Raw genomic sequence first — 10,660 nt, forward strand, 5'->3', positions numbered from 1 at the left:
TAACAGGTGTAAAAAATAAGTGGGTAAAAAATAATAGGGGGTAAAGAATAACAGGTGGTACAAATTAACGGGTAAAAAATGACAGGGGTAAAAAGTAACAAGGGTAAAAAATAACAGCTGTAAAAATTAACAGGTGGTAAAAATTAACAAGGGTAAAAAATAACAGCTGTAAAAATTAACAGGTGGTAAAAATTAACAAGGGTAAAAAATAACAGCTGTAAAAATTAACAGGGGTAAAAAATAACAGGTGGTAACATTACAGGGGGTAAAAATTAACAGGGTAAAAATAACAAGGGGTAAAAATTAACAAGGGGTAAACATTAATAGGGGGTAAAACAATAACAGGTGGTAAAAATTAACAGTGGGTAAAAAATAACAGGGGGTCAAAATTAACAGGGTGTAAAAATCAACTTCAAGCATGTATGTTGTATATTCATACAACATATATACAAAATCATGCATAATTATATACAATTTTCAAGCAAGTTATTGGACAGCATACAAAAATCATGCATAATTACATCCATTCCTAAATTAAGTCATTTGACACTAAACGAGTACACTTCCAAGTGGGTTGTACTTGGACGTGATTGCTCAGGAAACACAGAGACACACACAGAGAGAGAGAGAGAGAGAGAGAGAGAGAGAGAGAGAGAGACTTCCTGCCTTTCTATTCCGGGAAGGGCTGCTGAAATATTCAGCCCAGACGCGCAAGCGCGTCACAGACGTAGGTCGTCTTCATAGAGAGGATCATAGGACTCATTAATTTTCGTGAATTCCGGAAACGGCGAACTTCTTTTTTTTTATTCTATATTCATCGTTCCCATCCCTCGACACTTCAAGTCTGTGTGTCTGTGTGAAGAGGAAATTGTCCCCTTGGAAGTTAAAAAAAAAAAAAAAAAAGTCTGAAGGCTGAGTTGGAAACCAGGAGTTCGTATCTCAAGCACTTTTGTATGTTCAGGTGTGTTCGAGTTTTGAAGTTTCTGGGGAATCTTCCACACGGAGAGAGAGAGAGAGAGAGAGAGAGAGAGAGAGAGAGAGAGAGAGAGAGAGAGAGAGAGAGAGCCATGGAATTATCTTGAAATTATTACCTCCTGAAGATGAAGAGTTGGAATTTAAATATGTTTAGGTGTGTTCGAGTTTTGTAGTTTCTGGGGAATCTTCTACACGGGAAGAGAGAGAGAGAGAGAGAGAGAGAGAGAGAGAGAGAGAGAGAGAGAGAGAGAGAGAGAGAGAGAGAGCGCCATGAAATTACCTTGAAATTATTGCCTCCTGAAGATGAAGAGTTGGAATTTAAGCAATGACGAAAGTCAAATATTGAATTGCATGCATTTAAGAATACCATCAGCTGTTGCCTAATATGAAGGGTTTGAGGACTCGTGCTCGATACGAGTATTCAGTGTCTTCAAATGCTTATGAAATTTTACAAACATTGTTAATATTATTTCTTTGAAATTAAATCTCTCGTCTACCGTAGTTCTAAATTTCTTTTGAAATTGAGTTCGCAAGTAATTCAATAAGTCCAAAGTGTTTTAAAAATAACAATAAATGGACTGGGAACTTTCTAAATTTGAATCGCAAATAATTCTCCCCCCTGTAGGGGGTGGGTAGTGCCGTCAGTGCGCCTCATGCGGTGCACTGTAGGCATTACTTAAGATCCTTTGCAGCGTGCCTTCGGCCCTAGCTGCAACCTCTTTCATTCCTTTTACTGTACCTCCGTTCATATCTCTTTCTTCCATCTTACTCTCAACCCTCTCCTAACAATTGATTCATTGTCCAACTGCGAGGTTCTCCTTCTGTTACACCTTTCAGTCCTTTCTACTGTCAAATTCCGTTTCAGCTCTGAATGACCTCTTAAGTCCCAGTGCTCGGCCTTTGGCCTAAATTCTATGTTCAATTCACAAATAATTCTCAGTCCTTGTATTGTTAACGTCAACAGTTTTTTCTTAAAGCTAAATTTCACAAATCCTCACACTCGAGTGTTACTTATACATTCCGCTGCTCAAGTTCCGTCCATTTCTCAGTCACCTTCTGTTCCTTAGTTTATCTATCTCGAGGGCGACCCGGTGCAACTGATGTAGTGGTCTGCCTTTCCCGGGCTTTTGTTGGGGTGCTTAGATATTCAGGATATGCCGAGGTCAATTTAACCTTGGTCTTCAAACACACACACTGGCCACTTTGGTAGGGCGAGTTTTCTCACAGCTTTTTGGTTCTGTTCGTGTTGGTAGTGTGTGTGTGTGTGTGTGTGTGTGTGTGTGTGTGTGTGTTTGCGTGATTTAATAGAACCGTCTTCAACAGGCTGAGCTTTTTTTTTTATTGCAAATCTGACTCTATATTTCTTAGCATTTGAGCAGTTCTGAATCTGTGTCTTTTACTGACTGCCCATTCTTTTAATAAGTGTTTTTTGCACTTATGCTTATTCAGCAATCAGACTTATCTAGACTAGCCGCAGAAATCGCCTCCCTAGACACTAAGTTACTTTATAGTGTCGCTAGTTCAAATACAAATTAGCAAATAATATAAAAAAACACACGCACATACACACACAAGACATGGTTGGTCTCGTACAGAAATCACAAAAAGACTAACGAACTTCAGTAAGATTTCTCCTGAAGAGGTTCTTGATGTGTATATGTGTGTACACTTGTATGTACATACGTACATCCTCCTTGCTAAAAATAGCGCACTCATAATTAAAGAGAAAAATATTTGTTGTCCTCAAGCCAAAAGAGAAAATGAACACATAAAAATCCCCTCCCCGTTCCATGAGCCTGGCCTTCCATAAAAATTTAAATAAACAAAATCTCCAGTGACATTCCCCCTCGTCTACGGAGTTAATGATGTCACAGAGGACCCTTAAGCTTTGTAATGGGGGCAGCCAGGTGCCAGTGTGACGAGATTCTTACCTGTGCTCTACCCGAGCTCATTAAGAGCAACAGACGTAATGTATGTTATTGATTTAGATGTAATGTGGTTGCTCTCTGTCTCTTTCCCGTTCTCAAGGTTCTGAGTTTGTCATTCACGTGCTTGCTGAATGTATTCGATATGTTATACTTTGATTTTCAGTGTCTCCACGTTTAAAATTTTATATGATTTACTCTGATTTTCAGAGTGTCTCCACGTTTAAAGTTCTATATAATTTACTTTTCATTATCCGAGTGTCTCCCCTGTTCATGAAATCTGTCTTGATAAACTCTGCCTTAATATAGGTGTTCTTGAGGTTCATACATTCCACATTGCTTTTACATACTTCCATTCATACACTGTCAAAGCAAATTATAATACATCACAACGTCCTTTACGTCCTACTTTCTTGAGCACCATCTCTTGAAATGAAGTCTTGTCAAAATACCTTCTGTCATCCTTTATCTACTTTACTCGCTGCCTGAAGTAATTGATTTATTGGATTGACTTATTAAAATGCATAGCCTCTTTACACGAGGGCAGTGGCGCCTACTTCCTCGTTCTCGTGCAATGTGAGTCGCCAAACGGCAGGGGAAAGGGGGTTACCCTAGATCTGTTGCAGAAAATAAAATGGAAAAATAACTGGACACCATATCGTACGATTTTGAAATGTGTTTCGGAGGAGGAAGAGCATAAAACCTTTGTTTAGATGTTTGGCTACTTAATGAGACAAAGGTGACACGGCAGTGTGGGCAGGAATAAGAAGGGACAAAGAATGATTCTGTCTGCGGTAGCTGAAAGGGTATTAAAGCTTTGGGAAGTGTAGTATTCAGCCAGCGAAGGTGTATTCAGAGAGAAACTGGGGTAGGGTGAAAGAGGACATATCTTGAAAGCTGTCTCAAGTTACCATTTTACCTAAACATTATTCCTGTTTGGTTGAATCATCGATATATCTTTGTGGGGGTAGAAGGGTGTCTCTAGAGTGAGCGAACAGGTTTTATTGACATTGAAATTTAGCTGACATATTCTTCAGTCATTCTTCTCGAAGTGATAATCTTTCCAAGTTCGTTTATTTTCTTGGGAACTATTTTATCTTTGAGCCAAGTTCACTAAGTTTTGTTCGACCAAATTTATTGAAATTCTGTTGTGCATTTTATAATTATTATTGTAACACGTCTACATACACACAAAAATAAGGAATTTATAATGTTTTCAATGTTTTACAGTTATATATAGGTGGGCCTAGCGAAAATATCCATTCCACAGAATGCTCTTGTTTACTGACTGCCTCCATTCGGTTTCATTTTGTCTTAATTGCTTCCTGTTCACCAAAACAAATTGCATAAACACGCCGTTAATTCCGAAGGTCGACTCTCTCTCTCTCTTTATTTGACGAAATTCAGTATTGTTATGAAGAACTCATGATACTGATACACGTAGAAAAAGGATCTTTCTCTCTCTCTCTCTCTCGTTATTTTACGAAATAAAGTACTGTTATGAAGAACTCATGATAATATTACACGCGTTAATAGGACCTCTCTCTCTCTCTCTCTCTCTCTCTCTCTCTCTCTCTCTCTCTCTCTCTCTCTCTCTCTCTCTCGTTATTTTACGAAATAAAGTACTGTTATGAAGAACTCATGATAATATTACACGCGTTAAAAGGACCTCTCTCTCTCTCTCTCTCGTTTATTTTACGAAATAAAGTACTGTTATGAAGAACTCATGATAATACTGCACTTGTTAAAAGAACCTCTCTCTCTCTCTCTCTCCCTCCCCTCCCCCCCCACCGAGCCTCATTGTTACGGGCATTTTGAACCGGACGGGGGAAAACAGATGTGCATAGAGGTCGCGAATTCGCTAATTACTGGTAGTTAATCAGCTAACAGGTGTCGCTGACAGAGAACAAATGGTGAAGTGTTCAATTGTTCACCAATGTGTCGCCAGCAGTATTATGTCCCCCGATAGCGACGTACAATAGATGATGTTTGTCTTATACATTCGTCGCCTCTGTTTGTTTACGCTTTCAAAGGCTCCTAAAGGTGAGTTTGTCAATTGAGAGGTTTGTTAGTTTGTAGCTGAATTACTGAATGCTTTGTTAAGTGGCTGTATTATTATCAATAGTATTTTAGTTTTCTGTAAAAGAAAGCTATTATAGAGATGGCTTTGTCTATCCGTCCGCTCTTTTTCTGCCCGCCCTCAGATCTTGAAAACTACTGAGGCTAGAGGGCTGCAAATTGGTATGGTGATCATCCACCTTCTAATCATCAAACAGACCAAATTGCAGCCGTCTAGCCTCAGTAGTTTTTATTTTATTTAAGGTTAAACTTAGCCATGATCGTGCGTCTGGCAACGCTATTGGTGCCAACAGCACATGAAACCACCGGGCCGTGGCTAAAAGTTTCATGGGGCGCGGCTGAGAGTTTCATACAGCACACTGCACGCTGTACAGAAAACTCGATTGCGCCGAAGAAACTTCGGCGCATTTTTTACTTATATGTAGATTTGGTTATTGAACTTCAAGTCCGTTCTGAACAACTGTATTGTGGTGTCTCCTGTATCGCGGATTTTGTAATTTTAACATTATTATTAAGTGTAATGTGTTGTCTCCTGTATCATGGGTTTTGTAATTTTAACATTCTTAACAACTGCATTGTCTCGTGTATCATGGGTTTTGTAATTTTAACATTCTTAACAACTGCATTGTCTCGTGTATCATGGGTTTTGTAATTTTAACATTCTTAACAACTGCATTGTCTCGTGTATCATGGGTTTTGTAATTTTAACATTCTTAACAACTGCATTGTCTCGTGTATCATGGGTTTTGTCATTTTAACATTCTTAACAACTGCATTGTCTCGTGTATCATGGGTTTTGTAATTTTAAAATTATGTATTACCAATAAACCCAACTGCGATTTTCATGTTCGGTAAGAACTCTTGGTTTAAAAAGTGTGTGACTTATTATCTGTCATTCACTGTCTTGCATAATAAAACTAATTTTGGTTCGTCTTTAATGATCATTAGAGCTCATTAGAGCTTATATATATAATGTTCAATCCTGTTTATTTTTTATATGAAAATAGCTGTCAATCAAAGTCTAAATTTTTATCTGAAGTCGTTTTTTGATTTAAAGTTATTTATTCTAAGTCTATTTTTATTTAAAGCCCATTTTTTATTTAAAGTCATCTTTTATTCAGTTTTTTTATTAAAAGTATTTTGATTTAAAATTGTTTTATTTAAAATGTCTTTTTATTTATCCTCTCTTTTTGTTTAAAGTCTCTTTTATTTAAATAAAAGGCATCTTTTATTTAATTTTTTTATCTAAAATATTCAAAACAATTTGATTTCTTGTTGATCATTTTCGATCAATTTTGACGCTATTTGAGCGTTGTCTTCCATCGCTGGACTTAATTGGGAAAGTTGTAGTCTCTCTCTCTCTCTCTCTCTCTCTCTCTCTCTCTCTCTCTCTCTCTCTCTCTCTCTCTCTCTCTCTCTCTCTCTCGTTTTAATTAGCGAATTACAGGGGTGTCACTGCTCGAAAAAAAAAGTTAAGAAATAAATTTCCTGTTCAGTGATTTCTAAATCTAAAATAGTTGCTAGGTGGCATTTTATTACAAAGTTCAGTTGTAGAAAAACCTTTTTTTAGCATGAAAATAAAGTAGAGCTGTAATCTTATTTATTTTCTTTTTGCTTAAATGGGATTCATGATAAAATCGATCGTTTACTTCGTTATAATGGAACTGAACACAAACACACATATATATATATATATATATATATATATATATATATATATATATATATATATATATATATATATATATATATATATATATATATATATATATATATATACATACATTGGTTCCCTGAGGATTCATATAAGGTTATTAATTTTCTTCCTAGTCATAAAACGAGCAGAAATGGAATCTTGACAGCAGTTTGACTAAATAGTTCATCCCTCGTTGTACTGCATTTTAAACAGTTGGACTGTCAAAAATTGTATATCGGCATATAATAAATAAAAATTGTATATTTGCATATAACAATTATTTTCCCTCAACCAATTTTCATAGATAAAAGCCGTTTAATTTCAATACACCCATCACTAATTATCAAACTAAAAATTGTAAATATTTACGAAACATGTTAACTAATATACACCGAATGAAATAATTCAGAAGTGTCTTATTGTGATAAGCCGTTTTTGCTTCTAATTTTTTAGTCATTCTGTTAAGTAAGGCTTATGCTTTTTATGTCAGTATGTCTAGCAAACCCACTGAGAGAGAGAGAGAGAGAGAGAGAGAGAGAGAGAGAGAGAGAGAGAGAGAGAGAGAGAGAGAGAGAGAGAGAAGTGTGTATTGTACATTTTAAAGATTTAATTTAGACAGGTTTTTTTTAGACAGTTGGAGGAACGCTGTACACACGGCGTCTTTTTGTGTGATCTCTCTCTCTCTCTCTCTCTCTCTCTCTCTCTCTCTCTCTCTCTCTCTCTCTCTCATGGTACATAAAATAAGTAATTTTAAGCGTTTGACCCTCACGACAAAGCCCATAAAAATGTCCAAACATCAGCGTCAAAGAAATAAATATGCGGATTCGGGTTTAATTTGGTTATAAAACACAAATACGACGAAAGATTATTCAGAAATACCCTAAAGCGCATTTGCCATTTAACATGGAGGAAATATATTTGTTTTGCCATTCAAACCGTCTGTGATAAATTCAGTGCAGCCTTGTTGTAGTAATCTGATGGTGCTAGATTTCCTATCCCTGACAATCGAGGAGGAGGAGGAGGAGGAGGAGGAGGAGGAGGAGGAGGAGGAGGAGGAGGAGGAGGAGGAGGAGGAGGAGGAGGAGGAGGAGGAGGAGGAGGAGGAGGAGGGGATCACCCCATGCAATATTCGTAAAAGGTCAAAACGCCTTCGTTTCCTGAGACTCTTGCCAAAAAAAAAAAAAAACACCATTCTGTGTAACCAAAGCTTTTGACATTTTTTGGACCATTCTGTTTGGGGGGCGAGGGGGTCCGTTTCCTTCACCATTAATCATAAGTCAAAAAAAATGTTTTTGGAACGGAGGGGGAATGGCTGAATACAGACAATACTGACAGACAGACAAACAAGGCAAAATAGCTCGTTGCCATGACAACGCGAAGTCAAAACAATCTCTCGAAGAGAGAGAGAGAGAGAGAGAGAGAGAGAGAGAGAGAGAGAGAGAGAGAAAAGACGCCATGTACAGAACGTTCTTCCAATTCGGGAAACCAAGATACTGTCAAAACTGTCTTGCAATTTCTCAAAAATACAGAAAAACCGTTACATGAAAACTTCCAAAACTAGGCAGTGTAAACTTCCCCATGCTCTCTCTCTCTCTCTCTCTCTCTCTCTCTCTCTCTCTCTCTCTCTCTCTCTCTCTCTCTCCACTGGCCGATAACAAGTCCTGATAACAAAGTTATCCTTATCACATTTCAGTATTTCCTCATCTTTTCGCCCTGCTTCCATCGAGAGGCGCCGAAGTGAGGAGGAGAACGCAACCGATCTTCAGTTTTTATTTACTTATTTTTGAAATTTTATTTTTTAAAAGTTCGGCAGCGATCGAGTTTACTTCGGGGGCGAACTCGAGATAAAAATATTTGCTCGCCCGCGGGAGGAGGGGAGGAGGAGGAGGAGGAGGAGGAGGAGGAGGAGGAGGAGGAGGAGGAGGAGGAGGAGGAGGAGGAGGAGGAGGAGGAGGAGGAGGAGGAGGAGGAGGAGGAAGAGGAGGAGGAGGAGGAGGAGGAGGACGGCAAAGTTTTTATCAGTGGTGGTAGTGGTGATGAATTTACTTCCGTCGACGCGAGATGCAGAAATCATTACAGTGGGTTCGAGGAACAAAGGTCTTTTTTGGGTTTGTTCTCGTCGAGAGAACAGAACAGCACTTTTTTGGGGGGTTTGTTCTCGTCGAGGGAACAGAACAGCACTGTTTTGTTTTCGTCGAGAGAACAGAACAGAACCTTTTTTTTGGTATGTTCTCGTCGAGAGAACAGAACAGCTCATTTTTTGGGTTTGTTCTCGTCGAGAGAACAGAACATTTTTTTTGGTTTGTTCTCATCGAGAGAACAGAACAGCAGTTTTTTTGCTTTGTTCTCGTTGAGAGAACAGAACAGCATTTTTTTTGGTTTGTTCTCGTCGACAGAACAGAACAGCACCTTTGTTGGGGGTTTGTTCTCGTCGGGAGAACAGAACAGCATCTTTTTTTGGTTTGTTCTCATCGAGAGAACAGAACAGCACCTTTTTTTGTTTGTTCTTGTTGAGAGAACAGAACAGCACCTTGTTTTTGGGTTTGTTCTCGTCGAAAGAAGAGAACAGCACCTTTTTTGGTTTTTTCTCGTCGAGAGAACAGAACAGCACTTTTTTTGGTTTGTTCTCGTCGAGAGAACAGAACAGCACTTTTTTTGGTTTGTTCTCGTCGAGAGAACAGAACAGCACATTTTTTTCTCGTAGAGAGAACAGAACAGCCCCTTTTTTTGTTTGTTCTCGTCGAGAGAACAGAACAGCCCCTTTTTTGGTTTGTTCTCGTCGAGAGAACAGAACAGCACCTTTTTGGTTTGTTCTCGTGGAGAGTACAGAACAGCGCTTTTTTTGGTGTGTTCTTGTCGAGAGAACAGAACAGCACCTTTTTTGGTTTGTTCTCGTCGAGAGAGCAGAACAGCACCTTTTTTGGTTTGTTCTCGTCGAGAGAACAGAACAGCGCTTTTTTTTGGTGTGTTCTTGTCGAGAGAACAGAACAGCACCTTTTTTGGTTTGTTCTCGTCGAGAGAACAGAACAGCACCTTTTTGGTTTGTTCTCGTCGAGAGTACAGAACAGCGCTTTTTTTGGTGTGTTCTTGTCGAGAGAACAGAACAGCACCTTTTTGGTTTGTTCTCGTCGAGAGAGCAGAACAGCACCTTTTTTTGGTTTGTTCTCGTCGAGAGAACAGAACAGCGCTTTTTTTTGGTGTGTTCTTGTCGAGAGAACAGAACACCCCTTTTTTGGTTTGTTCTCGTCGAGAGAACAGATAAGCACCTTGTTTGGTTTGTTCTCGTCGAGAGAGCAGAACAGCACCTTTTTTGGTTTGTTCTCGTCGAGAGAACAGAACAGCGCTTTTTTTTGGTGTGTTCTTGTCGAGAGAACAGAACAGCACCTTTTTTTTGGGTGTGTTCTCGTCGACAGAACAGAACAGAACCTTTTTTTGGTGTGTTCTCGTCGACAACACAGAACAGAACCTTTTTTTTGTGTGTTCTCGTCGACAGAACAGAACAGCACCTTTTTTGGGTGTGTTCTCGTCGACAGAACAGAACAGAACCTTTTTTTTTGTGTGTTCTCGTCGACAGAACAGAACTTTTTTGGGTGTGTTCTCGTCGACAGAACAGAACAGAACCTTTTTTTGGGTGTGTTCTCGTCGACAGAACAGAACAGAACCTTTTTTTGGGTGTGTTCTCGTCGACAGAACAGAACAGAACCTTTTTTTGGTGTGTTCTCGTCGACAGAACAGAACAGAACTTTTTTTGGTGTGTTCTCGTCGACAGAACAGAACAGAACCTTTTTTTGGGTGTGTTGTCGTCGACAGAACAGAACCTTTTTTTGGTGTGTTCTCGTCGACAGAACAGAACAGAACCTTTTTTTGGTGTGTTCTCGTCGACAGAACAGAACAGAACCTTTTTTTGGTGTGTTCTCGTCGACAGAACAGAACAGAACCTTTTTTTGGTGTGTTCTCGTCGACAGAACAGAACAGAACTTTTTTT

The 10,660-nt window shown here is 38.8% G+C and overlaps 1 protein-coding gene across 1 annotated transcript; it reads left to right on the plus strand.

Annotated features, from left to right (window-relative positions):
• The first annotated feature begins 2,868 nt into the window (after positions 1-2,868).
• LOC136852686 (uncharacterized) lies at positions 2,869-8,706 on the plus strand. Its single transcript, XM_067127597.1, has 3 exons — positions 2,869-2,941; positions 7,686-7,806; positions 8,550-8,706. The coding sequence occupies exons 1-3, from the start codon at positions 2,869-2,871 to the stop codon at positions 8,704-8,706; spliced, it is 351 nt and encodes a 116-aa protein (XP_066983698.1).
• The last annotated feature ends 1,954 nt before the right edge of the window (positions 8,707-10,660 follow it).

The sequence above is a fragment of the Macrobrachium rosenbergii genome, chromosome 26 (genome assembly GCF_040412425.1).
Source record: "Macrobrachium rosenbergii isolate ZJJX-2024 chromosome 26, ASM4041242v1, whole genome shotgun sequence".
Taxonomy (NCBI): Eukaryota; Metazoa; Arthropoda; class Malacostraca; order Decapoda; family Palaemonidae; genus Macrobrachium; species Macrobrachium rosenbergii.

What these genes read in the sequence shown, in the direction of transcription:
- LOC136852686 (XM_067127597.1), top strand. Translation starts at nt 2,869, where the DNA reads ATGGGGGCAGCCAGGTGCCAGTGTGACGAGATTCTTACCTGTGCTCTA. An exon ending in GCTCATTAAGAGCAACAGAC is followed by an intron (nt 2,942 to 7,685) that starts GTAATGTATGTT and finishes CTGACAATCGAG; the next exon opens with GAGGAGGAGGAGGAGGAGGA. An exon ending in GATCACCCCATGCAATATTC is followed by an intron (nt 7,807 to 8,549) that starts GTAAAAGGTCAA and finishes CCGCGGGAGGAG; the next exon opens with GGGAGGAGGAGGAGGAGGAG.